The 27,126-nt window shown below is 54.2% G+C and overlaps 1 protein-coding gene across 5 annotated transcripts in view; it reads right to left on the bottom strand.

Moving 5' to 3' along the window:
- The window catches only part of EPHB2 (EPH receptor B2), a 189,323-nt gene that overhangs the window by 38,405 nt on the left and 123,792 nt on the right, over positions 1-27,126 (bottom strand). For all 5 annotated transcript variants that reach the window (XM_058718702.1, XM_058718701.1, XM_058718699.1 and 2 more), the window contains exons 4-5: positions 8,950-9,105; positions 7,446-7,781 (exon numbers count right to left, since the gene is read on the bottom strand). In XM_058718702.1, the coding sequence (XP_058574685.1) occupies positions 7,446-7,781; positions 8,950-9,105 (492 nt within the window). The remainder of the gene's footprint in view (positions 1-7,445; positions 7,782-8,949; positions 9,106-27,126) is intronic.

The raw sequence follows: 27,126 nt of genomic DNA on the forward strand, positions 1-27,126 counted from the left end.
CCTCATTGTATCTATACTCTTTGCCCTATAACTTGTGTAATCCTGCCCCCCAACTCTAGGCTTAGCCATGTGACTTGCTTTGGCCAATGGGATATAAACAAACATGATATAGGCAGAGCTTGAAAAGCCCTTGCATATATCTGCCGGCTGTCTTGGTTCCCTGTGATTGCCATAAGAACATACCCAGGCCGACCTGATGAAGAAGAGACACAGAGAACAGAGTTATTGCCCTTGTTGTCCCAGCCAGGACCATCCTGACAGTCTGACAGCAGTCAACCTCAAACGTGCCATAAGGCCCTGAAAATATCCCAAGAGCTGCCGAATACCCCGGAGTAGAGGGAGTGCAAACGTATGAATATGCCTGCCCACCCCCCCACTCCGCCCCCCGCAACCCACCTGGCCAATCTGGAGACCTGTGAGCTAGGGGAACGCTTGTTTTTATGCCGTTGGTGTTGTGGTTGATTGTCAAACAGCATCTCTTACTTTTCTTCCTGTTATATGCAGCCAAACTCAATCGTAACTGCTACTCTAGACCAGCAGTGCCTTCCCCGCAGAAAGCTTGGGGGGATCAAAGAGGCCGATGCGTGCAGAGGGCTCGGCCTGGGGAGGGAAGTGCCCTCTCCCTCTCTCTTCATTTCCCCAGGCCTGGGCCTCACTGGGGGCTCTCTTGGCCCATATCTCCTTCTGATCCTCTTGGCCCCCAGGAAGAGAAGTAGGTGAGTACACGCTCGTGCCAGTTCTAGAGACGAAGCCACTGTATGCCCGCCTCCCAGGAGGGCGGGAGGATCAGAGGAGAACACGCCAAAAGAAGGGGCTTTGGAAAGTTGAAAGTCTTTCCATGAGAAAGCCATGTGGAGTGGTGTCACAGGCAGGGGCCGTGACACCGGGCCAGGGTCTGGAGACTGGCTCTGCCACGGACCTGCTGTGTCATCCTGGACAGCTACTTAGGAACCTCTCTGGGCTTCAGTCTTCCTCTCTCTAAAAAAAAAAAAAAAAAAAGGTTTGCCCTGCAGGGCCCCTGCCGATGCTGATGTGCTTTAATTTGGCTTATGTTACCTTCGACGACAGGCAGACCCCCGAAGATACCCACATCCTAATCCCAGAATCTGTGAATATGTTACCTTACGTGGCAACAGGGACTTTGCCGATGCGATTAAGGTTATGGCCCTTAAGATGGGGAGATTATCCTGGATTATCCAGGTAGACCCAATCTAATCTATTGAGCCCTTAAAGGAGGAGAACGTTTCCCAGCGGAGAGTCAGAGAACCGGAGAGCTGGAGCGTGAAGACACTTGACGCCCTGTTGAAGCTTTTGAGTTGGGGGGGCCACGTGCAGGGGCTGGAGAGAGGGTCTTGCGGGCTAAGGGCAGCTGCCAGCCGGCGAGGAAAGGGAGACCTCGCTCCTACCGTCCCGGGGCACTGAGTTCTGCTGGCACCTGACCGAGCAAGGAAACAGATCATCCCTTAGAGCCGTCAGAAAGGAATGTGGCCCTGCCGACAGCTGGATTTGGGCCTGAAGGGATCCAGACTAGTCTTCTGCCTACAGAGCTGTGAGACAGGAACTGCATCTCATTCTAAGCTGCTGAGTTTGTGGTATTTTGTCATAGCACCAGTAGGAAACTGAGACACCTTCCGATTTTGTTTGAGGCCTAGCTGACATGTCTTATCCACGTACTTACCGTGTGCTAGGCGCTCTGTCTACATGATTGCTAATCCGGACACCATCTGGCAAAGCTGCAGTGATAGATCAATACCCATTTTGAAGGTGAGGACACTGAGGCTCGGAGAAGAGACGTCTCCCATGCAGCCTGGTCACACAACTCGGAAAGGGCGGTATGGGACGAGGGCCGAGCTCAGCACCGAGGACGCATTTTTGCCCACACGACCCGCTAGGATGTGACAACAGGGGAGCTTCCTAACTGGCCAATCTACTGTTGAGTATAGGAGATGCCAAAGACTGCATTTGCCAGCCAGGCTGTGGTGTGAATGGGCCCATGCGCACAGCCTGCCCCACTTCTGCAGAAGCTTCAGTCCGGCCAGCACGGGGCCCCAAATATGCGGTGACGTTACTCACTGTGCCGCTGCCTGCCTGGTGACTGCAGGCAAGTCCCTATATTCCCAATGCCTTACTGTCCTCACCCATGAGACAGGATAAGAAGAGGGCCCACCTCATGGAGTCGATGTGAAGATTCACCGCCAAGGACTTGGGCCCGTGTCTGGCACACAGTAAACGCTCGTTAGATGCGAGCCATTATTATGACCCGGGTGAATGAAAGACGAGCTCTGCTTTCTGCCTGCTGCAGGCAGGCAGCCTGGGAGGCACCTTGAGACATGACCTCAGAACATCCCAGCCGTCCCGCAAGGAGGGGCGGTGACACTCACGAGGAGATGCATTCAGATGTGGGCTAAGTGACTCGGCTAAGGCTTTGCGCCAGCGAGCATCCAGGCTTGATCCTAAGCCAGGTTTGTGTGCCAGACTCCCAAACCCAGACCCTTCCCGGCCCGTCTCAAACTGGACAGGGGCATGGCTGCCCGGAACTTGCTCCGGGTGAGGTGGTATCCATCACAGCCCCGGAGGGCGGCCAAGAGTACTGGACGCTGTCCCTGAGGACGAGCCCCACGTTACAGAAGTGCCACACGCGCCCCGGGTCTGCAAGGCCGTCACCGCCTTGTGATTTGGATCTCCGCTTAAATACCACCTCCACAGAGAGGCTCTCTTCGGACGCCCGCCCCGATGCCCGCGCTCCTCCCTCCCATCCCCTGGGTTGTCTTTCTTGTTTGTGTCAAGGGCCACGGACTCTGGACAGCAGACTGCATCCTGCGTCTGCCCCTTCCCAGCTGAGTGGCCCTGGGCACATGCTTGGCCTCTCCTCGTGCCTGTTTCTTCCTCCTTCAAGTGGGGATGTGCGGCCCAACCTGGCCTCCTTTCTCCAGGGGGCCCTGAGAGCACGCGTGAAAACAGGGCGGAAAGGCGTTCCAGGATGGCGGAGTGTGGTTCGAAGGTGGCATGACGGCTTTATGAAGTCAGAAGGCAGCTCTGGCCCCAGTGAATGCCAAGGGAGTGTGAGCAAGGCCCAGTCACTTGCCCAAAAAGAATACTTTTTCCTTTTAAGGCAATGAGTTAGGTATTTGTATGTTGAATTTTAGGGTCTGATTAAAACCGACCACTGAATGCATTTGTCTGGAAATCAAGTCCCCAGCCTTGCTTTCCAGCCTATCGTAATTCTCTACACCCCACCTCACTCCATGCTTCCCTGAGCCCTTCTGCAAATGTTCACTGAGCATTCACTGTGGTGTGCCCCTGGCCAGGTGCCGGGAAAACCGTGGTGAGGAAAAGCAGACCCATTGTGTACCATCACGTGCTGGTGGCGGGGGAGACAGACAGGAACGCCACGATCAAAGGCATAAGGCTAAAATCTCAACCAGGGAAGCTTGAGGGCCATGGTGCTGGGGGTGTGACCAAGTCAGGAAGGCCAATAAAGATGAGCTAAAGTCTGAAAGAAGAGTGAGAAGAAAAGCAATCCAGGCAGAGGGAACATGTGCAGAGGAACAAAAAGAACTCTCCCTCCGGCTTGCCTCCCGCACTTCCCTCCCCTGGGACACCTTCCTCCCTGCAGGATTCCATCTTTTTTTCTTACAAGCTTCTCCATTCTCCAAAGCCAAGCTCAAATGCCTCTTCTTCCAGGAAGCCTTCCATGACTTGCCCTCCTCCCGTTCTCCAGGAGGAAATGATCTTTCCTGCCTGTGATCTCTCTCACCTCCCCATATACATCCTTGGGCCCTTATTCATTCCATCTTTAATGTAGATGCTGTATCCAGTCTTTCCAACCAGGGCATCAATCCCCAAGGGCAGGAACTCTGTCTTCTCTAGTATAGATTTGCAGTCACATAGTTCTGAGTTTATATCCTAGTTGAGGCCACTTACTCGTGGGACTTCGCATAAATGGCTCTATCTCTCCGGGTCTCTGTTTCCTTATCTGGCAAATGGGGATAATGTGCTGAGGGCGTGGTGTGGCTGCACAGGCCCCAGCTGGGCTCTGACCATCTGTGAGAGAGTCAGCTTGTCAAGGGGCTTGAAACAAAGAGGAGGGAGATAGGGTGTTTGTGATCTAGAAAGCCCCAGGGCTTTGAGGGCATACAGGGGCTTAGACCCGCTTAGACCCGGGTTTCCCGAGTTTGTCTCACGGTAAGGAATACTTGAGCCACTTGTTACAAATGCAGATTCCTGGAGCCCACTCCAGGAATTCTGATTTAGCAGGTCTGAGGTAGGGCCAAGAACTTGTGTTCCGGAAAAGCTCTCGTATAGTTCTGATGCACAATTTGGTGGAAAAATGGAGGCCCTGAGGGAGGCAGTGATTTTCACGAGTGTGATGGGTTGGGTCAGTTATCTCAGCTCTGCCTCTTGGAACAGGATTGTGCACCCACACCCTTTGCCAAGTAACTCTGCAGGGCTCATTTGCTGTTGGTGACTGTGTCCCAAGCAGAGGCATGTGTTTGTGTGGCATGGCTTGGCCCGGCCACTTGTGCTCCCAGCATTCACCATAAGAGAAACGAGCCTGGGTGGCTGCTGGTCCAAGGGGAATGGGAGACATATGGAACAGACTGAATCCAACCCACATTCTGGAGTCCTGCCCAGAATAGAGAGCCCTGCTGCAGAGTAGCTAAACCCTAGCTGCCCCACAGACTAGTGAGTGAAAAAATAAATGTTCATTGTTGTAAACTACTAAGTTTTGGGGTGGTTTTGTTATGCAGCATTGTTACAGCAATAGCTGACTGATACGCTGAGGTCATGCAGCAAATCAATGGCAAAGCTGGGATTCAAACTCAGGTTTGAATCCGGTGCTTGTTTGTCACTGCATCTGTCTTTCAATCCTGAGGGCTCCCCCTTGCACCTTCTCCTCTGGAAACCTCTCACTTCCACTCTGTTCCATCTCTAATCTCTGCGAACTAGGGTCCAGCTCAAGCAGCCAGACTCTACTCCTTGCAGCTAATAAGCTGAGGCTTCTTGAGTAGGCCTCCCTCAGGGCTCCCAAATAGGTCCAAGGGAGGCTGCTACAGCCAGGGAAAGAACTCCCTCTCCTCTACCTCCATTCCCCCCTCTCCCAGGAGCCTGGGCTTCCCTACCTCAGAGCTTTGTCCAGTTGGACAGCCTCACAGCTGAGGCTTCATAATCTGTGAGGTGTCTTTACCAACAGCTGTTGGTTCTCTCAGATTGCCTGCCTTGAGTCAGCTCCATCCGGACCCCCAATCTGAGCGGGGCTTAAAGGCACCCATGACCCCACAAGAACTGCAGGCACATGCTCACAAATATGCCCTGTTGGCCACAGCGAGACCGCAACCATTCACAAACAAAACCACACTCCTTCTCATACACAAACACACAGAGAGGCACGGCCACATTCATACGTATAAATTCGTGCTCAAACACACCCCCCTCCAAGCCCCTCACATTCAGACACACCCATGCTCATGAATGCATGTATAAATAAGAAGCCACATGGCCACAGAACATGTAATCACAATCATAAACATATGGTCGCCCAAACACATACAGTGACGCACCCACACATTCTTACACATGCACTCGCTCTCACACACCATCAAACCCAATGTCCTCGGACATACCCTGGATTGTGCCCAGGCACCATCTGTTTGTCCTAGTTAATTCCTGTCTCTTACCCTTCCTGCTTTGTGACTCAACTTCCCTGACCATCATCTGTCAAATGGGGGCATGGATGTCTCCTACTCAAGGAAGCTGGGGGTATGCAGTGAGGTCATGTATAGAAAGTACCCCTCAGCCAGGTGGAGCTGGTTGGCCCCTTTCCTTCCATGTCCTTGTTCATGCCTTTCCTCATTCTTTTTTTTTTTTTTTAAATGTTTTTATTTATTTTTGAGAGAGAGACAGAGCATAAGCAGGGGAGGGGCAGAGAGAGAGAGGGAGACAGAGAATGTGAAGCAGGCTCCAGGCTCCGAGCTGTCAGCACAGAGCCTGATGTGGGGCTCGAACCCACAAACCATGAGATCATGACCTGAGCCAAAGCTGGATGCTTAACTGATGGAGCCACCCAGGCGCCCCATAAGGCATTTCTTTCTATCACTCCCTTAAAATTTTTTTTGTTCCTTTAAACTACAGGTCAAATCCTGCCTCTTACAGGAAGCGTCCCTAGACCTATATCTCTGGATCCCTTGTGCACTTACTGTGTGGGTCTCACTTGACATCAGAGGGATAACCTGAGAGATTGTTAGAAATGCAGCTTCTCGAGCCATACCCAGACCTACTGAAAGAGAAACTCTAGGGAATGTTTAGCCCACTCACCTTTTCTCCTGGAGCCTGGCCTCCCTTGGCTCTTCCTTGGACAGGGCCCCCCAGACCATGCTCGCAGCGGAAGCTGGGCAAGGGTTGTTGACTGAATAACTGAGGGGCACACTCAGTTTTCAGCCTATAGGTCCCATGAGGTCCTTGAAAATCTCATGTGGCCCTTGGTTGGGGGATGAGGCTGGGAAGTGTCTCCTGGACCTGGGCACATGGGGGTCACTGGCGACCCAGAGGACAGTGGTCTTGGTGGAGAGAAGGGGCCAGAAGCCTGCGTGGAGTGGACTGAGGAGGGAATGGCAGCAGTGGTGAGACTGCCTTGTTTGGCAACTTTTTTTTGCTATGAGGGAAGTAGGGCAGAAGACGGAGTGACGTGGGGTCCCAGAAAGGATTATGAAAGGTGAGCTGAGGGAGGAAAGTTTGCCTGAGTTGAACTGGAGTGGGCGGGAGGCTCACAGAAGACACCTGTGGAAACTGCTAGATGTCTCCTGGCTGTGTCCCCACCACCCACTGTGAGAGGTCTAAGTTAGGCTTCGAGGGGTCACATCCCCTGGCCTCCTCTGTGGTTCGGTGAGGCCACATGACCAAGCTCTTTCCGGGGGAAGGTGCACAGAAGTGACAGGTGCCACTCCTGCTTACCCGTCTTGGAACATTACTGTGGCCCTGCGTCCTCTCTCTCCCACCCTCCCCGCAGGCCGGAGCACAGACAGGCCTGCACCTCAGCGTCGGTCGTGCACACAGGCAGGGGGCGTGGGGGGCGCTGACGCACACGGAAGAACCCGGGCCCCCGCGTCTCCAAGTGGATCCGATCTACCCACTAACCTGGATTGCTCACCTGTGGACTCTCACAGGGGAGAAGCCTGAATTTCTGTGTTAACTTTGAGCCACTGAACCCTTTTTGTTATAGCAGCTTCACACTTACCTTCAACGACACACATTCACCAAACGACAGCGGTTATTACGAACACCATGACAAAGGACAGGTAAACGCTTACCCTCCCAGGTGAGTACAGCCTTGGAAAAGCAGAAGCCACTCCACAGGGGCAAGAGGGTCTTTGATGAGGGCTGGCGGGATACTGGTTTGCACAGCAGGGCGCGGCCCTGCCCCCGGAGCGTGCATTTGAAGTGCTTACCTGCCTGGTTGGTGGTGATGTTCACGGAGGCGAACTGGGGCGAGAAGGGGCTCTGGTCGGTGACACCGTTCACGGCCTGGATCTCGAAGGTGTACTGGGTGTGAGCCAGCAGGTCACTGATGTAAATGCGCGGCTCGGTCAGGCCCAGCTGGCGGGGTGCATACTGCACGTTGTCCCCACAGCGGGTGCAGGCGCCCCGGCCTGAACCACAGCTCTTGCAGATGATGTTGTAGACGAGATCCTCACGGCCTCCTGAATCGCGGGGCGGGGTCCACTCTAGCATGAGGGAGGTCTCGTTGACACTGGAGATCACCGCCTGGGGTGCGGAGGGGATGGCTGAGGGTGGGGAGAGGTTTCGGTCAGTGGGGGGGCTGTGGAGGTACGTTCCCCAAGAGACAGCTCTCTGCCCACTGCCCTGGCTCCAGCCCAGGCCCCCAAAGGCTTCCCTTGCATCCTTTCTCCCCTCCACCCATCAGAGAGATGCTTCTAGAATATAACTCTCATCTTGCTGCACAATGCTTAACCCTTTCTCCCTGGACTCCAACCTCCTTGGTGTTTGTTACCGGGACCAGGACCAGTCTTTTTGTGTTGGGGATTACACCCACCTGATATCTATTCCCCTTCTTCCTTCTAATAGCATCCCGATTTTATCTGGGGGGGGGGCAATATGTCCAGCCAGAAGACTATATTTCCCAGCCTCCTGTGATTAAGTGCTGACCACTGAGATACGGCAGAGGTTTTTTGGTAGGACCTTTTCTTAAAAGGGCACAGCTATAAAATGTGCCTATGTCCCTTTCCTCCTTCCTCCGTCTAGAATGTGTGTGATGGCTGGGGCTTCAGCAGCAATGCTGGACTAGGAAGTGACCCGAAGGAGAGGAGCCACATGCCGAGATTGGCAGAGCAGGAAGAGTGAGCCGGGTCCCAGAGAACTTCGCGGATTTGCCACAATTGTCCCAGGGGTACCTATCTTTGGGGTTCTGTGAAGTGAGAGAATAAATCCTTATGGTTTACGTCACTGGGGTCAGCTCTCTCTCTTGTCGCCTACAGCTGAATGCCATTCCTGTCTGATCCAGGGGTGGGGAGATTGCCCTCGTAGTCATCCCTTTCTTTGAGAACGCTGGCCTGTGATTCAGGCGGCCGCCACCAGGTTAGAACACCGGGCAGCCTCTTCTGTCACAGACACCAGGTTGGCTCTCCTTCTGCCAAGCCTCCCATTTACTGTCCCTTTGTGAATCGAGACCTTGACTTTATCCTCCATGTGACTGGCAGGAGGAGGTAAGGAGCCAGATGCCAGCTCCCTGGTAGCTGCTTGTTGGCAATCCAACCACCCCAGGATGGTCCTTTTCCAAACAGCTTTTCATTTCCCCTCCCATCAGGTGATTGGCTGCTCCCCTCTCGGGAAAGGCTGGCTGCAGCCCGACGGCTGTCCAGCCCTTGCTCTGAGCTTTCTGCACGTGGCCTCGGGACTCGGTCAGGCATTGCTCCCGAGAGGCCCCGAACGTACTTGTGCAGGGCATGTCCAGGGGGTCCAGGTCTGCTCTGTAGTAGCCGTTGCGGCAGACGCAGTTGGTCGCCCCTTCGGAAGTGGTCCGGCTGTTGATGGGGCAGTGGGTGCAGGCCTCGTCCCCTTGGTTGGCCTTGAAGGTTCCAGATGGGCAACCTGGGACAGAAGACAAGGAGAATTGCTGGAGAAACCAGAGGAGGGCTCAGAGGTCACAAGGCATGGAGAGACCCTGCAGTTTCTCGTAGACGCCACACGGCATCAAGGAGGGGCCGCGAAGTGCAGTTGTTGGGAAGCCCATCTCCTAAAGCTCCTGGGGGCCTCCAGGCTCCAACCTGGCAGTCCCTTCTGTGCCCAGAAGGTTCCAGGCTACCTGGCGTCTTGTCTCTGAAGCTGTCTATGGGTTCAGCTGGGGCCCCTAGCAATCCTTCTTCAAATACTCCAGGTTGGCTGAGCCACAGCTTCCAGGGTCAATCCTGACTTATTCCGAAGACCCTGAAGGGGTCTGGGGAAGCGCCCATGGCCCAGTCTTGCTCACTAATGTCTGGCTGAACCCTGATTCTTGTAACTAGATTCCTGGCTTCCAGATGATTGAGGATGATTACATTACAGTAGCAAAGTGCGGGGCACGTAGAAAGATGATGTGGGTATAGCAGGAAAGAACATTGACTTTGGAAGTGGACAGGACTGGGTTTGAGTCCCAGATGGGCCTTTTACTAGCTGTGTGGCCATAGACAAGCGGCTTACACATTCTGAGACTCAGTTTCCTTATTTGTAAAATCATGATCCTAAGACCTATTTCTGAATCTGGCATAGTGTGTAAGGTACATGGCAAGAGGCCTTGCACAGTGTGGGTGCCCAATGAGTACTAGCTGTTAGTGCAGCAGGTGTTTGATCAACTTATTTCGCTAAACGGAGCCTGCAATACCAGGGACAGCCTGAGGAGGGAAGTGTTTGCACTTGATGGGCATGTTCACCTAAGAGGGCTCTTCCAGAGGCTTCTGCCTTCTTCCCTGCTCTGGGGGGACTGCTCAGGATCTGGGTTCAGGCCCTGCAGCTCAGGGCTCAGATTCTACAAGAAATGACCAGTCCTATGTGGACCAGTGTGCAAATCCACCCTACCCTCTTCCTCCTAGCCCTGGGCTGGGAATCGGGAGGCCTGGGGTCCAGGCCCTGTCCCTTTCCTGGCCTGTTTCTTCTCCTGCTTACTGGGGTTCATAATCCCACCTCTGCTGTGATCTTGGGAGGGAGGATCATGGAAGGGGTAACTGAGAAGGCGGATGGGGAAGAGCTTTGCAACAGGCAAGTTCCTCCTTGGAATGAAATGCGGCTACACTGTCCCCGGGCCAGGGACGCTCACATTCCATGCCTGTGTGCTGTGTGACCTTTGGCAAGCCATCTCTGCCTCTCAGAGCATCACTTTCCTCATATGTAAATGGCTAACATAAATTTCCCTCAATTATTTTTCCAGCCCCAGTCTCCAAGCTTATCCTCCAAGTTCCCATCTTAGCAAACTGCCCTCCTCTCAAGTCTTCAACCGGCTCCAGCCTCGGAGACCCCACCCTCTTTGGGGCTTCTGTTACTTGAGATCGGAAAGCTTTACTCCCCTGCCATAATTATTCATCAAGGGGTCCCCTGGCCGTGCTCTTGGCTCCCTCAGGATCGGAGCCCTGTCTGATTCACGGCTCCTTCCTCTGTGCCCAGCACAGAACCCAGCACTCAGCAGACGCTCCATTAACACCGCTTGAAGTTGCCTTGCCTAAGCGGGAAGAGCTTGGGCTTTGGGGATCGTGCGAGCAGGAAGGCAGTGGAGAACGGTGGCTGGTGTGCAGGCTGCTTGGCCAATCCCCAGCAGTATGACCTCGGGCCAGTCGCTTAAGCTATTTCCTTCCTGCAAAATGGGGACAACAGCATCTATGTTCTATAATTGCTGTGAGGATCACGCCGGTTAATTTAGGCAAAAATGCCCGGAATAATTCCTGGCATTATTGAACGGTATCTGGTTCAAATACCAATCTGCTGGGTGACCTCAGACAAGCAGTTCACCTTCTCTGAGCTGAAGTTTTCTCATTGCTGAGAGAACATCTACCCCATCAAGTGGACTCCATGCGATGGCCAGTGTCTGGCATGGGGGCGGGGAAAGGTTGTGGTTACAATCTCAGGGCTTTGCTGGATGACACAAGCGTGCAGTAAATAAGCCACACACAAGTCCCCCTGGGACACTAGGAAGCAGCACCCTCCCCCTGGGGTCCTAGTTTACCTGCCATTTGGAGGGGGCTTCCAGAAGGTGGCAACCGACTTAACAGACAGCTACACTGGCTGATGTCACCTGGACCAGGCCCTGTGGGGATCCTGAAGAGCCAGCTCCAGTCCAGTCCTTAAGAAACTGCCAGGCAAGGGCCAAGTCAGGACTTTGACATAACCATTCAGGCCACAGTGACACCAAGGAGGATGGCACTGAGTGCTCTGGGGAGTTTTTAGGGCTTCTGCTGTACAGCTGGGGATACCAGGCCTTCAGAGTGTAAGTACGAAACAGCCAACATTTACCGATAGTTTTTGAAAATGTTTATTTATTTTGAGAGAGAGAGAGAGAGAGAGAGAGCAAGCCAGGGTGGGGGTGGGGGGGGCAGAGAGAGAGGGAAAGAGAAAGGGAGAGAGAATCCTAAGCAGGCTCTGTGCTCTCAGCACAGTGCCTGATGTGGGGGGCTCGATCCCACAAACCACAAGATCAGGACCTGAGCTGAAATCAAGAGTTGGATGCTTAGCTGACTGAGCCACCCAGGCAGCCCTTACTGAGTACTTACTAAATACTGGCACTGTTCTAAGTACTTAACCCATAGTAACTCATCCAGTCCTTACCCAGCCCTGTGATGGAGGGAGTGTTATCACCTGCATTTTCAGATGGAGGCATGAAGGCACAGAGGTGGAGTAATTTGCTAGGATGTGAGCTTACCGTGGCACAGTTGAGATTCAATCTTGGTGGTCTGACTCTAGAGGCTTCCCTAACCACCACACTACACTGCCCTTATGCAACTTGCATTGTTGTCAAAAGTCTGTGAGTGCTGGGCAGGGATTGGCAGCTCCTGGGTGGGTGCCCAGAGCTCTCTCCACTTGACTGCACTGGCTTTGGGGTCCTGAGTCCTCCTGCCCTCCTTCCTTCTTACTTTCCTCTCAGGCACCAGAGTTTCCCTGCTGTCTGGATAAAGAGGGCCATCTTGGCACTATCCGGTCACCTCTGGCCCCCGTTAAGTGATTGATCTCTCTGAGCCTCAGTTTCCTCTGCTGTAAAGTGGGGGTACAGGGCTCCTGTGAAGGGGGGGGGGTCTAGGACCATCCTAATAGATGCCAAAAGGTTTTGATCCCAAGATCAGGACCCTCCTGGCTCCCTTTCGGGCAAGAGCCGGCCCAGCTTAGCACATCTCTCCCATCTGCTGGTAATTCCCGGGGCCTGGCTGGTGAGTGGCTGCCCACAGTCTCCTCTGTGCCGTGCCAGCCCCTCCATCTGGGCCACCTTCCTGGCTGTCCTTCCCAGTCACCACATCCTGGCCCCATCTCAGACTCCCCAGGCTGCCTCCTTCAGAAGCCTTCCCTCTTTTAGGTGTCCGGCTGGACACCCCTCCGCCTTCTCACTGGGCGGCTATGGTTTCTGTATCTCTCGGCACCGTGCTTCACAAAACCCACTCTTTCGTCTTGCAAGGTGACGTCACTCTCCACCCAGTCCCCCGGAACCCTGGATGCCTCCTCCCTCCCCTCACCCCCTGCGGCCAATTATCAGGTCTTCCCCCCACTCAGCAGTGCCCCGTCCTGGCTCTTCCCTCCTACTGTTCCACCCATGCGGGCATCCAGAAAGCTCTTCTTACCTACTCCTTAGCCTCTCATGGCCATCTGGCCTCCTCCTGCCCACCCTCCAGAGCCAGCTTTCTAAAGTACAAACCTTTTTGTGCCACTTAAAAAATCCACAATGGCACACAATGGAATATTATTTGGCCGTAAAAAGGAATAAAACACTGATACGTGCTACAACGTGGATGAACCCTGAAAACACTGTGCTTAGTGAAAGAAGCCAGTCACAAAAGGCTACATATTGTATGCTTCCCTTTATCTAAAAGTGTCCAGAACAGCGATCTCTAGAGACAGAAGTAGCTTAGTGGTTGCCAGGGACAGGGGAGAGCAGAGAATGGAGATTGACCGCTAATGGGCAAGAGGGTTTCTTTCTGAGGTGATGAACATGTTCTAAAATTGACTGCAGTGACAGTTGCACAATTCTATGAATACACCAAAAATCACTGAATTGTACAATTTAGCTGAATTCTATGGTATGTGCCTCACGTCACAATAAAACTGCTATTAAAAAAAAAAAATCCACAACAGCTCCCCAAACTGCTCAGGGCCCCCAGGTCCCCAGGGCTGGCACCTGCCTGCCTCTCAGTGCCCACCACCCTGAGCTTTGTGCTGTTCCGCACAGTCCGCTACATGTGGTGCCTGCCCCAGGCCTGCCTCCATACCTCCGGCCTCTGTGCACCCTGCCCTCATTCCCTGCAATGCCTTCCCCTTGTCATCAAACTCCTACACCCCTTTAAGACCTGGCTTAGGTAACCCCTCTTCCAGGAAGCCTTTCCTGGAGGGAAGGCTTCTTTCTCTCTCTCTCTTTTTTTTTAATGTTTATTTATTTATTTTGAGAGCGAGAGGGTGTGTGGTGTGGGCGTGTGAGCGGCAAAGAGAAAGGGAGAAAGAGAATCCCTAGCAGGCTCCGCACCATCAGCACAGAGTGTGTGATGCAGGGCTCGGGCTCATGAACTGTGAGATCACGACCTGAGCTGAAACCAAGAGTCAGAGGCTTAACCGACGGAGCCACCCGGGTGTCCCAGAGGTGCCTGTTTTGCTTACTTAGTCATGAATCTGTAAGTGCCTGGCTGGACTGTGAATTCCCAGTCTGATGCCGGGTGCCTAGCAGGTGACGGGTAGTGATAAAGCTGCAAGAGCGTCCAGTGCAACCCCCTTATCCGACGTTGGGGGAAACTGAGGCCCAAAGAGGGGCAGACACACCTGGCTCTTCAGCAGCAGAGGCAGATTCTGATACCAGGTATACTGTGTGAGCGGGGGGAGGCCCTCAGCTCTGGTCCGCCAACTCTTTGCCCACAGAGAGGTCAGGAACCGCGGCCCGCCCTCAGTGCCCAGTGCCCTAGGGGACGTGCTACTCCTAGCTTCTCAGCTGGGAAGGCATTCAGTCCTGCCAACATCCGGGTTTCACGCACAGAACTGGGAAGAAAACGGACCTGGAGGCCGTGCCTCTGACAGGTGCCTTCTCTGAGACTCAGTCCCCTCCTCCGGAAAGGGGGCCGATGATACGTGCAAGGTATGGATGCAGTCAGAGTCTCTGCGTGGCTCTCCCTGACCCACTTCTGCCTCCCCTCTAATCCCCCACACTCACGGGAGAGATCTGAATGAATCGGACCCACCACACTCTGCTTATTTTAAACTCACAGGTGGCTCCCTGTGGCACTGAGAACTACCCCACACCCAGCCCTGGTCCGAGAAGCCCGCCGGGCTGGCTCTGTGGTCTTCCTGGCATTTCTGGACACTTCTCTCACTCAATTGCACTCCAGCCCTCGGTTGGCAAGAGTGCCCCTGCCTCAGGGCCTTTGGCCGTGCTGTCTCTCTGCCTGGAGCACTGTCTCTGCTTCCTATGGTTGACCTGCTTCTTCTTTCAGGCCCCAGCTTTCTTTTTTTTTTAAATTTTTAAAAAATCTTTATTTATTTTTGAGAGAGAGAGAGAGAGAGAGAGAGCGCGCAAGTGGGGGAGGAACAGGGAGACACAGAATCCAAAGCAGGCTCCAGGCTCTGAGCTGTCAGCACAGAGCCTGACATGGGGCTTGAACTCACCAACTATGAGTTCATGACCTGAGGTGTAGTTGGATGCTTAACCGACTGAGCCACCCAGGCGCCTCTCAGGCCCCAGCTTTAATGTCACTTCCCAGAGAGGCCCTCCCTGACCACCCTGGCCAGAGTGATCCTCTCATTACACTCTGTCTCAGTCTGTTTCCTTTGTTGACACTCATCTCGAATTGTAATTATATTAGAAAACAGCTTATAAACATGTGTGATGTCTTTTCCCTGCCTGGGAAGTGCCTGCAGAGGGGAAGAGGAACTAGGTTTGTCTGGCTCTCTCGTTGGTTCCCTAACTCCTGGCAAAGTGGTGGGAGCATAGTAGCTGCTCAATACATGTACTTGTCGCATAAACGAATATGCCCCTTACAGGGTGCCATGAGAAAATACTTGGCCAAGCAAATGCCAGGCTCGGTGCCACCGTCACCATGTCAATTTCATCTGGCTCCGTGGCTGCTCAGATCCCACTCCACTTCCCATCTTCTGTCCCCGTGGGTCATCCCAGGGGGCTGTCCACTTATGGTGACAACTCATCCTGCTTTTCAAACTGGAAGTCCCGTGTCCCAGAAACGTCCTCGGTCTCTGGTAACCTGACCCTCTGGTACACTTCTCTGGCCCCATCTGGTCACCTCTCTCGCCTGTTTGCTGTTCCCTAGATGCCCTGGCTGCACGTGCAAGGGCCCCTTTGCTTGAATGTCCTTCTGCCCATCAGGGATGGGGTTCTGAGATGGACGCCTCTGGGAGGCCGGCCTCCACTCTCTACAGCAGACACCTCAGACCCCTACTGTGGCACATCAGACACACTCTCTGGGCAGTGGTGTCCTGCTCAATGGCCCTCTGGGGCGGGGAAGGGGGGCGGGAAGCCCTGATTGGTCACCTTTGTCAATTTCGGTGGCAAAGCTCCCACTAGGACAGATTTCAAGCTACCAGTCTGAGATGACTGAACGTGGAGTTGGGAAGAAATGTGCATGGCTGGCTCTTGAAAGCCAGGCTGGTACCAGCCAGCTCCATCCTACCACGGACCTCACCCCTCCGCCACTTATCTGTGTGCTGCTCCCCGGTGGATGGACCCTGGTTGGGGGAGGGGCTGGGTCTTCAGTCTCCACATCCCCAGGGCCAGGTCTGGCACATAATTGGTGCTCAGTCAGCTCAGTTTGCTAGCTGAGGGCAGGTCTGTCTCCCCGAGTGGACGGTGGGGGGCTCAACAGCAGGGGCTGTGGGTTTGGTGGGCTAATATCCACACAGAACACACAGCAAGTTCTGTAGCATATACATGTTAGCTATTATTACTCACCCAGAGTGCAAGGGTGGTAATAATTCTCATTTATCATGTGCTTTCCAGGTGCTGAGGCCGGTGCAAGTGATTGGCACGGAATCTCTCATTAAATCCACCTGACCACCCACCGAAGTGGTACCATTATCACCCCCCCCTCCCCCCCCCCCCCCCCCCCCCCGCCCTTTTACGCACGAGGAAACTGAGGCTTGGCAAGGGGGAAGGTGAAATGGCGATGCCGAGGTCACATAGCTGCTAAATGACAGAGCTGAGGTTTGACCCCAGGTCTGTGGGATTCCAAAAACCTTGCGCTCAGGTATTCCTGGACGTAGAAATTATCGCACGGCTTGAACGTCATTACTGGAGACCCTGTCGTCAGGCCTAAGAGGGGACAGGGCTTGCTGGGTCACTCAGCAAGACAGAGGCGAAGACTGGCCCCACACACCTGGGGACTTGGGACCAAAGCAGCCAGTCAGCGCCCGCCTTCTGCAGACGCCCAGATCCCTTGGCCAGGCAACCCCAGGCAGGGATGGCAGCTGGCCGGGAGAGGGAGGGAGGATTATAGGGAAACAGATTTTCTCCCCACCTGCCCCCTGGGCTCCGGGATAGGTGATAATTGACCGAGTGAGCCCTGAGTCAGGCCGAGGCAGGGCTCCATCTGGACCTGGCACGGCGGGGCCGCTAATTGGCGCTGGGTGATCTTTGCAGCCTCCCTGCCAGGCTTGCAGGTCCTTTGCTGTCTTCCCAGAGACTCTGGTTTAATCCCCAGATGACCGATGCCACGGTGGAGTCAAACGCTCCATCAGGCCCAGTGTGCCAGGCCTTGGGGGTGGGGAAGGAGCTTCTCCGCCTCCCTGGGGGTCCCGTAGAGCAGAGGGCTCTGTCCGGGCAGAGGCAGCTTCACCTTCTAGCTCCCGAGCACCTGAGCAGGAGGTCTGATGAAACGGAACCTGGGTGTGGACCGTGGAGCCGGCTGCCCGGGCTGAATCCCAGGCCTGCCTCTGGCTAACGGTGTGACCAGGGACAACGTACCTCACTCTCAGCACCCTTGTCTGTATAATGGGGAGAATGATAACACCGACCTTCTATTTGGTGGGGAGAGGACGTGAGTTAATCTAGAAAAAGCACGGGCAGCAGTGCCTGCCTAGGGCGCACTGAGCCCTCCACAAGTGTCTGCTGTTACTATCTCCGTTCATTCTTGGCCCCCCACTTGCTGTGTGCCAAGCCTTGGGGGTACAGAGACAAAAAAGATGTGGTGGTCCCTGCCCTCAGGAGTCTGTGTCCAGTCGGAGAGATGCTGAGTTACGAATTGATTCAATAGGCATGTATTGAGTCCCTGTTATGTGCCAGGCACGTGACACGGAGACAAAGGCCCAGGCCCTGCCTGTAAGAGGCCATGACTGAGCAGGGGGCGGGCCCACCTTCCCCTGACCAGACCTGACTGCTGGCCACTCTGGGCAGAGGGAGTGGGCTCCAGGCTCAGCAGTGCCAGGTTGGAAGGGCAGCCGGCTCACTTTCCTGCCTTGGGGTCTCCAAGAAGTTCTGGGTTTGGGTTGGGGAGAGGAGTTTGAGTGGGCGGCGGAGAGTTCTGGGCCCAGAGAGGGGAGGCTGGGCTAGGCTGCCCCTGTGGCTCCCTGCTCCCCTTGCTCTGTGAGCCCGGGCCACTTCCTGCCCACTCTGGGCTGGCCTCTATGGCCTCTCCCGGGTGTGGGACTCCGGCTATGGCCAGGCTCAGGCACCCAGTCCTGGGTCCTATGTTCTTCAATTGTGGATCAACCGATCTGTGTATTTTCAGGGCGTTGTGCTGTGACTATGTCTGAGTGGAGCTTGCGGTATTCCCGTGGTGGAGCAAGGGGGGTTTGGGGGGTCTTCCCCATGCAAAGTGGCTTTTGCATTTTGCACGCTTCCTCCTCTTGTGACTGAGGTTAAACCAGTGGAATCAGTCCCCCTGGACTGAACTGGGCAGGGTGCCTGATCCTTTGTGGCATGGGCACAGCCACGCTGGAAGCCGGTGGCAAGCTTCTGGGCTAGGAGGGACTTCCCACCACTGTGTACCTACCAGGCACCTGCCTGGTGCTGGGCCAGCAGCTTCCTCAGCTCCTAACCTCACTCAGTCTGCACAGTCACCCTGTGCAGTAGGAGGTGTTGTCTCCATTTTAGAGATAAGGAAACTGAGGCTCACAGAGAGGAATGCCTCGTCCAAAGTCAGTCAGAGGCTGTGACCCACAGTTCTTCCTAACTCCTGTCTCTGAGGCTCTCAGTGTTCCAGCTTGACGAAGGGTGCCCCCCACATCTTCTACCTTTCTCCCTGTCTCCTCCCCTGAGAAGGGGGGCCCTGCCTGGCCAGGTTAAGTCCAGGGAGCGCCTCAGGCTCATTCCCCTGCTGTGGTAGCTCCTACTGGGACCACCCAGGGGATGTCAGTCATCCTGCCTCCGCCGCCCCCCCACCCCAACTCCCCCCACATGCCCAGGCTACCCCCGCCTGCCCCTGCCGGGACCTGGGATCTGTGGATCCCTGCCAGCAGCTGGCAGGACGACAGAAGTCAGAAGGCAGCGGCAGGAACTGTGTTAACACGTCCTCCTCTTTCCCTGAGGGGGGGGATCCCAGGGCCTCCCCAAGCCAGCTTCCACACGGGCCATCTGTGGCGTCCCTCCTCTGCTCGAGACCCTTCAATGCATCCCTGTGCCTGTGGCGAGCCCAGCCTGCTTTGGCCTCCCCTCCATGGTCCACCTTGCCAGCCAGAGCTCCTGGCACCTCTTAGCCGCACCCTGGGCCCCAGTTGCAGCCAGCGGCTTCCAGCTCCCCCACCAGCTGTGTTCTGTCCTCCTTCTGGGCCTTTGCTCAGGCCGTTCCCTCTGCCCCAGCACCAGCCTGGCTAACTCCTTTCTATCCTTCCAGCTCGGCTCCACCCAAATCACCTTCTGGCCTTCTTCTAGGATACCATCCCGGACCAGGCCTGGGTTTGGGGCCTCTCTCCCATGCTCCTGAAGCACTGTCACTTTGCCTCTGCTGCTGCATGATTAAATGGTTGTAAGTGTCTGCCTCCTGCACTTGGCCCTGTGCCTGGTGGCAGCAGGCACCCACAATGTCTGGAACCCCCCAGCACCAGTGGCCGAGAGGTGACGGACAGAAGGCCTCAGGAAGTGTGTATTGGCTGACTGACTGAGGTTCAGAAATACGGAATCTTATGCTCAAGGTCACTCAACTGGTGGGCGGACTGGAGACTTTGTTCTAGGCCTCCAGAGCTCTCCAGACCATGTCAGAGCCCCCAGAGCTCTTTCCTGTGCCCCAGGGATGGGGTCTCAAGCCATCCCACCTTCCTGCTTCTTGGCACTTGGTTAATACCTGTCTCTACCTCCCACCTTTCCACCTGCCCAACTGTGAGCATCATGAGGCAGCCACACCGTGCCTGCGCTGCTCACTGCCTGGCACAGAGCAGGCCCTCTGGACACCTCACTGAACAACAGGCTAGAAGGCCTGTAGGTCCCACAGCCCCAAAGCCAGAGTAATCAGAACTTCCATGACCACTGTCATGTGTCTTTTGACCTCCCTGCCCTAGTTGTATTTGTGTGTATGTGTGGAGTAGGAGTGGAGCTCACAGTCTCCTGGGGAGCCACGCCCTGAACCCCACATCCTGCAAAGGCAGGTTTCACGCCTGGCCTGTCCAGGCCCTGGATCCTATGTGAGGGCCACAGGTCCCGGCTCTGGCCGCCTCCCTGCGTGCCCTCCCCACGCAGGGGCTGAGAGCTCCTGCACGCCCCGCAGGCAGCCCCATTCCTCCAATTTCCTCCCAATTAATCAAGCTCTGAACTTTTTAATTATCTGCCTGCAGGGTGACTCCCCACTCTGGTGAAGCAATTAAGGACATTTTCAAGTGCTGAGTGGCTGCAGGCAGGCAGCTTTGACCAGGCCCTGATGGAGGAGGTGAGCGGAGGGACTGGCTGGTGACAGGAAGGGTGGACAGGAATGCCCCTGAGCCGTGGGGCTGCTGGGAGGCTGTCCTGGAGTCCTGGCCGGGGTCATTCCAGGAATCTGGGGCCACACTGTCCAGGGCCACCCCCATCTTCATTCGACAGCCCAGTCTCTGCAGCTATCTGGCTTCACAGGTCCCGGACAGTGACTACGTGCTGGGCACTGGGTTAGGGGCTTTACATTCTTACTGAATCCTCACCTTGACCTTGGGAGTAGGAAATATAATCTCTGTTTTAAAGATGAGGAGGGGCACCTGGGTGGCTCAGTCGGTTGAGCATCCGACTTCGGCTCAGGTCACGATCTCCCAGTTCGTGGGTTCGAGCCCCGCATCAGGCTCTGTGCTGACCGCTTGCTCAGAGCCTGGAGCCTGCTTCAGATTCGGTGTCTCTTCTCTCTCTGCCCCTCCCCCGCTCACGCTTTGTCTCACTCTGTTTCTCAAAAATAAATAAATGTAAAAAAAAAAAAGAAATTAAAAAAATAAAGATGAGGAAACAGAGGTTCAATAACATTAGGTGATTTCGGAGACGCAGGTGGCATTTGAAGCCAGCTCTGAGTCCACATCCACTCTATTCTAATGTCTCTCGGAGATCAGGATGGCCCTTCAAAGTGCCCAGGGTCACTGAGGAAGGTGGGGGTGGGTGGGTCAGGGGAAGCCTTTGGAGATGCCACCTGAGCTTGAGATCTGCTGAAGAACATGGCTCTCCACGTGCAGGGTGGATGGCGGGAAAGGGCACTGCAGGCAGAGGGGACAGCCTGTGCACGGGCACGGAGGCATGAAATGGCATGGTGTGTGTGTGGGGGGGGACTACAAATATTTCAGGGTCACTGAAGCATGAAGTTCGAGGCTGGGAGAGGTGGGAGATGAGGCTGGAGAGGCAGGTTGGGGTCTGGGTCACTGGAAATCAGGAGAACCTTCACGATCTTCTGGTCCAAGCTCCTCATTTTATGACTACAGAATACACAACCTAGACGGCACCAGTGACTTGCCTAAAGTCACCCAGCAAATTAGTGGCTGACGGAGACTGGGCTGTAGCCCAGGAATCCTGACACGGAGATTGGAAGGGAAGAGAGAGGGGCGGAGGGGTGGCGGCCGTCAGATCACTGCAGGAGCCTCCCGCCTGGTTTCCTGGCCTTCCCCCTTGCCCTCTTACCTCTCTACTCGCCTCTGGCTGCAGTCTGTTCTTGACATATCAGCCAGAGGGATCCTGCAGAACAGGAATCAACTGTGTGTTGCTCCTCTGCTCAAAGATCTTCGACAGCTCCCACCTCACTCTGACTAAAAACCAATAGCCTACCAAAGCCCCCTTTACCTCTCTGGTTTAATTTATCCATGGTATTTTATTCTGTGTGATGTCATTGTATCCCTCTCACCTCTCTGAACTTACCTCCTACTACTTTCCCTCCTGTCTACTCCACTCTAGCTGCCCTGGCCTCCTGGCTATCCTGGAAACAGCAGGCCTCCTCTGGACTCAGGGCCTTTGCACATGCTGTTTCCTCTGCCTGGTTCAAGTCCTAGCTCAGCTACTTCTTCACTGTGTCCCTCTCTGAGCCCCATATCCCTCATCTATAAATGGGGTTAATGCTGCACACCTCACTTTCCTCCCCAGGCTAACAGGGGATCCTAATGAGAAAGTGGGGAACAGATAGAGCTCCACAAAAGCCCTCCCTCCAGCTCTAGGCTATCACTGCGAGAGGGCTTGTAAAGGTCCTCACTGGGTCCTTGAGGAAACAGGCCCTTTGATAAGCAGTGGACTCCAGGCCCCCAGACCTTAAGCTGGATCGGGCACGCTGGAGCCTCCCAGCCTGTAATCCTCGGGACTCACAGATGCTGGAGAAGCAAGTGTTAAATAATAATCACGATGTGCCGGAGGGGAAGCCGGATGTGTTGGAAAGCTTGACACATCTGGCAGGGCCAGCCCCAAGTCCCCCAGCACATCTGGCTGCTGTATTGACAGGTGGTGTAGCGGGTCACTGAGGAAGGGCCTTGTGGGCCCGGTCCTGGTACCATGAGGGGCTGATGGCCGGATGGAGCTAGCATCTCCCAAGCTGCCCACGGACCACAGCCCCCTTGTGGGTCCCCTTCAGGCCTTCCACTGTACTTCGGTGGCTGTGTTCTAAGAGGCCAACTTAGGTCCCCGAACCTGGTCTGCCAGATTCCAAAACCCCTGCCTCGTTTTGTGGGCCCGGCTGCCCCCGCTGGGGCTTGGGGAGCCAGGAAAGCCCCCTCCCCTCTCCAGCCTGGGGGGTGTATTTTCAGGGTCACCTCATGTAGCACTTCCCTTTCTATGGGATCCAGAAATGCGGTCATCAGCTCCACCTGAGGGAGCCCCCTGGGTTGAGACTGGCCTCCTCCCTCCGCCCACCTGCCCCAAGAAAGCCATGGTCATTAATAAAGGACACAATTAGCTGTCAGCGGAGAACATGTCTGGAATTTTTTACCTGCTCCGTGCGCCCGGTTAAGGCAACAAACCCTGGACCCCCCGGGGAAGCAGCTACCACACACCTTTCGGGGGCCCCCTCGCCTGGGCCCACGGCAGGAGGGGCCTGTGACTTTTCCAATGTGGGCTCCACAGGCCTGGGCCTGCACGGGGCAGTTTTTTCCAGGCCAGTGGAGAAAGTGACACAGTGAGAGAGATTTCCTGGCACAAGTTGGTTTTTTCAACCCAACAGGCAATACAATTCAATACAATCTTCTCCCCCTTTCTGTGCTCACTTAGAGTCTTTAGGGCTAGAAGGACTTTAGAGAAAAGCTAGTTCAATCTCTCATTTCACACCTCATTTTACAGCTCGGGAAACAGAGGCCCAGGGAGGGGAAGTGACCTTGTTTGTGGCGCAGGGAAATAAATACGCTTCTCTTTAATGCAACCTGGGTTTGTAGCCAAAGTCCAAAGGCATGTTCCAGAGACTCTCACAGTCACTCTCCACACACCGCCAAGTCCCGGCCGTGCTGAGGCCGGGGAGGAAGAGCGGCGAACGAGGAAGACGGGGGCCCTGCCCTCATGATGCTGAGGGTCTAGGACAGCAAGGGGGACAGAAGCACCGGACAAACATAAACACTGTACACGGTTTGTGATGGCCACGAAGGCGACAGCCACGGGCTGAGGCAGGTGTGGGGCGTCTCGGTAGGGAGTGTGGCCTTTCTGAAAAGTGGCATTTAAAAAGGCAGTCCCTGGGGAGAGAAGCACACTTGGCCGAGCGGGAGCAAAATTTGTAAAGGTGGTACAAGCCCAGTGCCTCAGTTTCTCATTCATTGTAATGGGGGAAGAGCCGGATGTTATCGGGCACTTGGTGCCCACTTGGCCCCAGCTATCTATGACCCCACACAGACACTACTCTGCCTGTGAAGGCACTTCCTGCTTGGGCACCTCTGCCCTAACAATGCCACGGGGTTGGGATTTTTCACCCCTATTCCGCAGATCAGCAAGAGGCTCAGAGCCACGAGGGGCCTTCCCTGGGGCATATGGACATCCAGCTCAGGAGCCTGAGCCTCCGATACCTGCCCCTCTCTCCCTGACCTTCTGGGTGTTTTCCCCAGTAACCCAAAGGTTGGTCTGCATGCGCCCTGGTGGCCTGTGACTTGAATGCTAATGAAAATCCCATTCAAGAGGTCCCGGCATTTGATGCCTCAAGGAAAAGGGCTTAGAAACACAAACAGGGAGAGGGGGAGCTTGCCCACGCTCACACTGAGGCTCTTGGGTTGGGGGCCTGCAATCGCTCTCCTTCCTAGGGGTACAGAAACCGTCGCCTCCTCCTGTTGGCTTCTGGGGAGCAGGAGTGGGCCTCAGCTAACCCAAGCCATAAATCAAATGCACAAGATGTGGCTTGGCAGCCATCCCAGTGAAAAAGATCTGGGGGTTTGAGTTGACCACAAGCCAAAAGCTGCTGAAAAAGCCAATGTGGTCTTACACTGTAAGAGTAGCTTCCTCCCTGTTGCTCAGGGAGGGTCAGTCCTGAGTTCCACGTTTTATGGAGGTCCATTGAGTGATAGTGGGCAGGTTTCCGGCTTGTTTTCCGACTGCAGCCATCTCTGGGTTGTGCTGGAGGGGTTTGGAGTGGGGTCCCAGGCATGAATTCTCCCAAGCAACATTTTCTAGGCCCACAGCAGAGCTCCCGAGCCCCACTTGCCCCAGAACATTCTCTTGTCTGGATCCCTGGGAAGGATGAGTTCTCTCCCTAATGCTCTAGCTCTCCTGGACACTGGAGATTTGAGATCATGTGTGTGGTTTCACTAGGGTCCGTCCTTGATTTGAGGATGGATTTACTCAGTAAAAAAAGCCCAACAATTTTTTTCTAAGCAGTGACTTTGTGTCCTGCTCTGTGTTGGGCAACAGACACAGTCCCTAGCCTTGAAGTCCACTTCAAGAAGGGGAAGAATGAATATGATCAGTGAGGGGTATTGACGAGGGTTTTTCAGGCCATTTGAACTGGGTATTAAAGGATGAGTAGGAGTCCATCAGGGCCAGGAGAAGCGAAGGGCATTTCAGGCAGATGAATAGTGTGTGCAAAGGTATGGAGGAGTGAAGGGCAGGGCAGGGTGGCTAGGGCATGGGATGTGTTGGGGAAAAGGCGAAATATAAGACAAGAAAGGTGATCTGGGGTTACACCACAATGGGCTTTGCGTGCTCGGTGATGGGAGTTTGGGCTTTTATTTTCCAAGAGCAGGAAAGCCAGTGGTAGTCTTGTGTTAACCGTTCAGATGGCCACACCAGTGCCCTGGGCTCCTTCCTCCCAGCAGCCTGCCGAGGTCCTCGCCAACTCATGCCCCAGCCCTGCTGCTCTGGCCTCTGTTGGCCCACCCCCCAGTCTCCACTCTTTCCCCATCTCCTCTCCTTTTTTCCCCCTAACCTTCCCCTCCCCCAGCTCTCGAGCCCTTCTTCCTGTGTTGTGACCAGTCCCATCTCTTCCATGTAAAAATCAACTAAAAACTGAATGGAGCTATTAACAACTCTCAAGTGACAACAGCAGCCACTCTCTGTATTGAGTACCTACTGTGTGCCAGGCTGAGGGCTTCATGTAAGTTTTTAGGGGGCCATGCATCATAGTGGTCATGGGTACGGGTTCTGGAGTCAGGGTCCATCTGGCCTTGAACTCTGGCTTTCCCACTGACCTTAGGCAAGTTACTGAAGTTCTCTTTGTGCCTCAGTTTCCCATCTGGAAAATGGGTCTGCCAATAGGACTTAACTTGTGAAGATTCAGAGTTAATGCCATAGAGTATATTAGTGTTCATCAACAGTTTGTTTTTTTTTTTTATTTTTTTCAGTAATCTCTATACCCAACATGGGGCTCAAATGCATGACCCCAAGATCAAGAGTCACATGCTGTAACAACTGAGCCTGCCAGATGCCCCCAACAACAATTCTTAGAGTAATTCTATGAGGTAGGTAAGTACCACTGATAGTCCCATTTATAGAAATAATTAAGGTTCAGTAAGGATACATAACCGGCCCACAGGCAGTGTCAGGGCTGGGGGTGGGGACAGCAGTGGAGAACTCCACGTGAGTCCAAAGGCGGGGTCTTAACTATCACATGGCCTCACGTCTTCCAGGCTCGTGCCTGGGCTGGGCCTAGGGACCCAAAGCTCAATGGGCTCCCAGCCTGGTGGGGAAGGTGCCCAAGTAGACAGGCAGTTTCCACACAGTGTGTGATTAGTGCCAAGGCATGCATGGTGGGGAAGAGGTGCTGGGCCTGAGAGCCCAGAGAAGGGACCTTAACATTGTTTCCTGGAGGTGCTAACACTCGAGCTATCTTAGAAGACAAAGAAGGACAAAAGAGTGAAAAGAGAGGCATGTTGGGCAGAGAAACAGTCTGCAAAAGAGTAGAGATGAGAAACTGCACAGCAAGACTCAGGGCCGTAGGTGGAGCCCTGAATTTGTGAGCGCAGGGGTGCAGGAAATGAGGCTGGAGAGGCAAGCAGGGGCAGACAGTGACAAGCCTCCCGCCCAGGACTATGTGTCCATGCCTCCGGGACCACCTGCAGGTCAAGTAGTCCTGCGTGTGGCATGACGGTTTGTGAACCTGCAGAGAATCGGGAAGAAGCCTGCCCAGCCCCTGGACTAGAACATTCTTGGACTATAAAGTCCCCCATGGCAGCACAGGGACCCAGGGATCCTACCTCCTCTGCAGGGTTCCTTTGAGTCTAATCCCAGAGTTTCCTGGGGATAGATGGCTTCTTAAAAAGTTATTATTATTATTATTTTTAAGGATTTTAGTTTTAAGTAATCTCCATACCCGACATGAGGCTCGAACTTACAACCCTGAGACCAAGAGTCGCACGCTCCACTGACTTGAGCCAGCCAGGCGCCCCTTTAAAAAGTAATTTTAAAACCACTGCATCCCCAAAGCTTACAAAAATCCCACACCTCAGTTTTAAAGGGTCAAAAGTTGAAAATGATGAGCCAACAGCAAGATTTGCAGGAAAAAATGATCTCTGGCAACAGCCAGAATACTTCATGACAAATTGCCCAGACGTGGTCATTTTAGAGTGATCACCTTTAAATGATGCTCCATCCTCCCCTAAATATGTCCTTTATTCGAACAGCCTGGGGCTGCTGCTCTCAGCTTGCACTTTGGATTTTTAAAGGAGGAGGAAACTGAGAGAGAGAGACAGACAGACAGACACCAAAGCAGAGGATGATGACAAACCTCTAATCTCATAAACTCTTCGCTCGGTCTTTATAAAAATGGGGAGACCTGGTTGTCTCTGAAAGCTCATAAATTTGACAAACAGCTCTAGCACCCACAGGGAAGGAGTCTCATCCTTGGTAAAGACTGGAGATGTAGAGCGGGGAGGTGACTTCTGCTGAAGGGCAGCGTGCAGAGATAGCCCACGCCGTCACCAAGTGAGGGCTTGAGAGCACAGTTTCCTACCTTAATTTCTCTGACCTCATGGCAACCCTGTTGGAGAGAGTCTCCTTGGTTACGAGAGAGGCCAGAACTAATATTTTAACATTTGTAAGTTTCTGATAAATAACAGCTCACACTTAGAGCTTATTCTAGGCCAGGCACTGTTTTAAGTACCTTATGTGGATTAATTTATGTAATCTCAAAT

The sequence above is a fragment of the Neofelis nebulosa genome, chromosome 2 (assembly GCF_028018385.1).
Source record: "Neofelis nebulosa isolate mNeoNeb1 chromosome 2, mNeoNeb1.pri, whole genome shotgun sequence".
NCBI classification, from domain to species: Eukaryota; Metazoa; Chordata; class Mammalia; order Carnivora; family Felidae; genus Neofelis; species Neofelis nebulosa.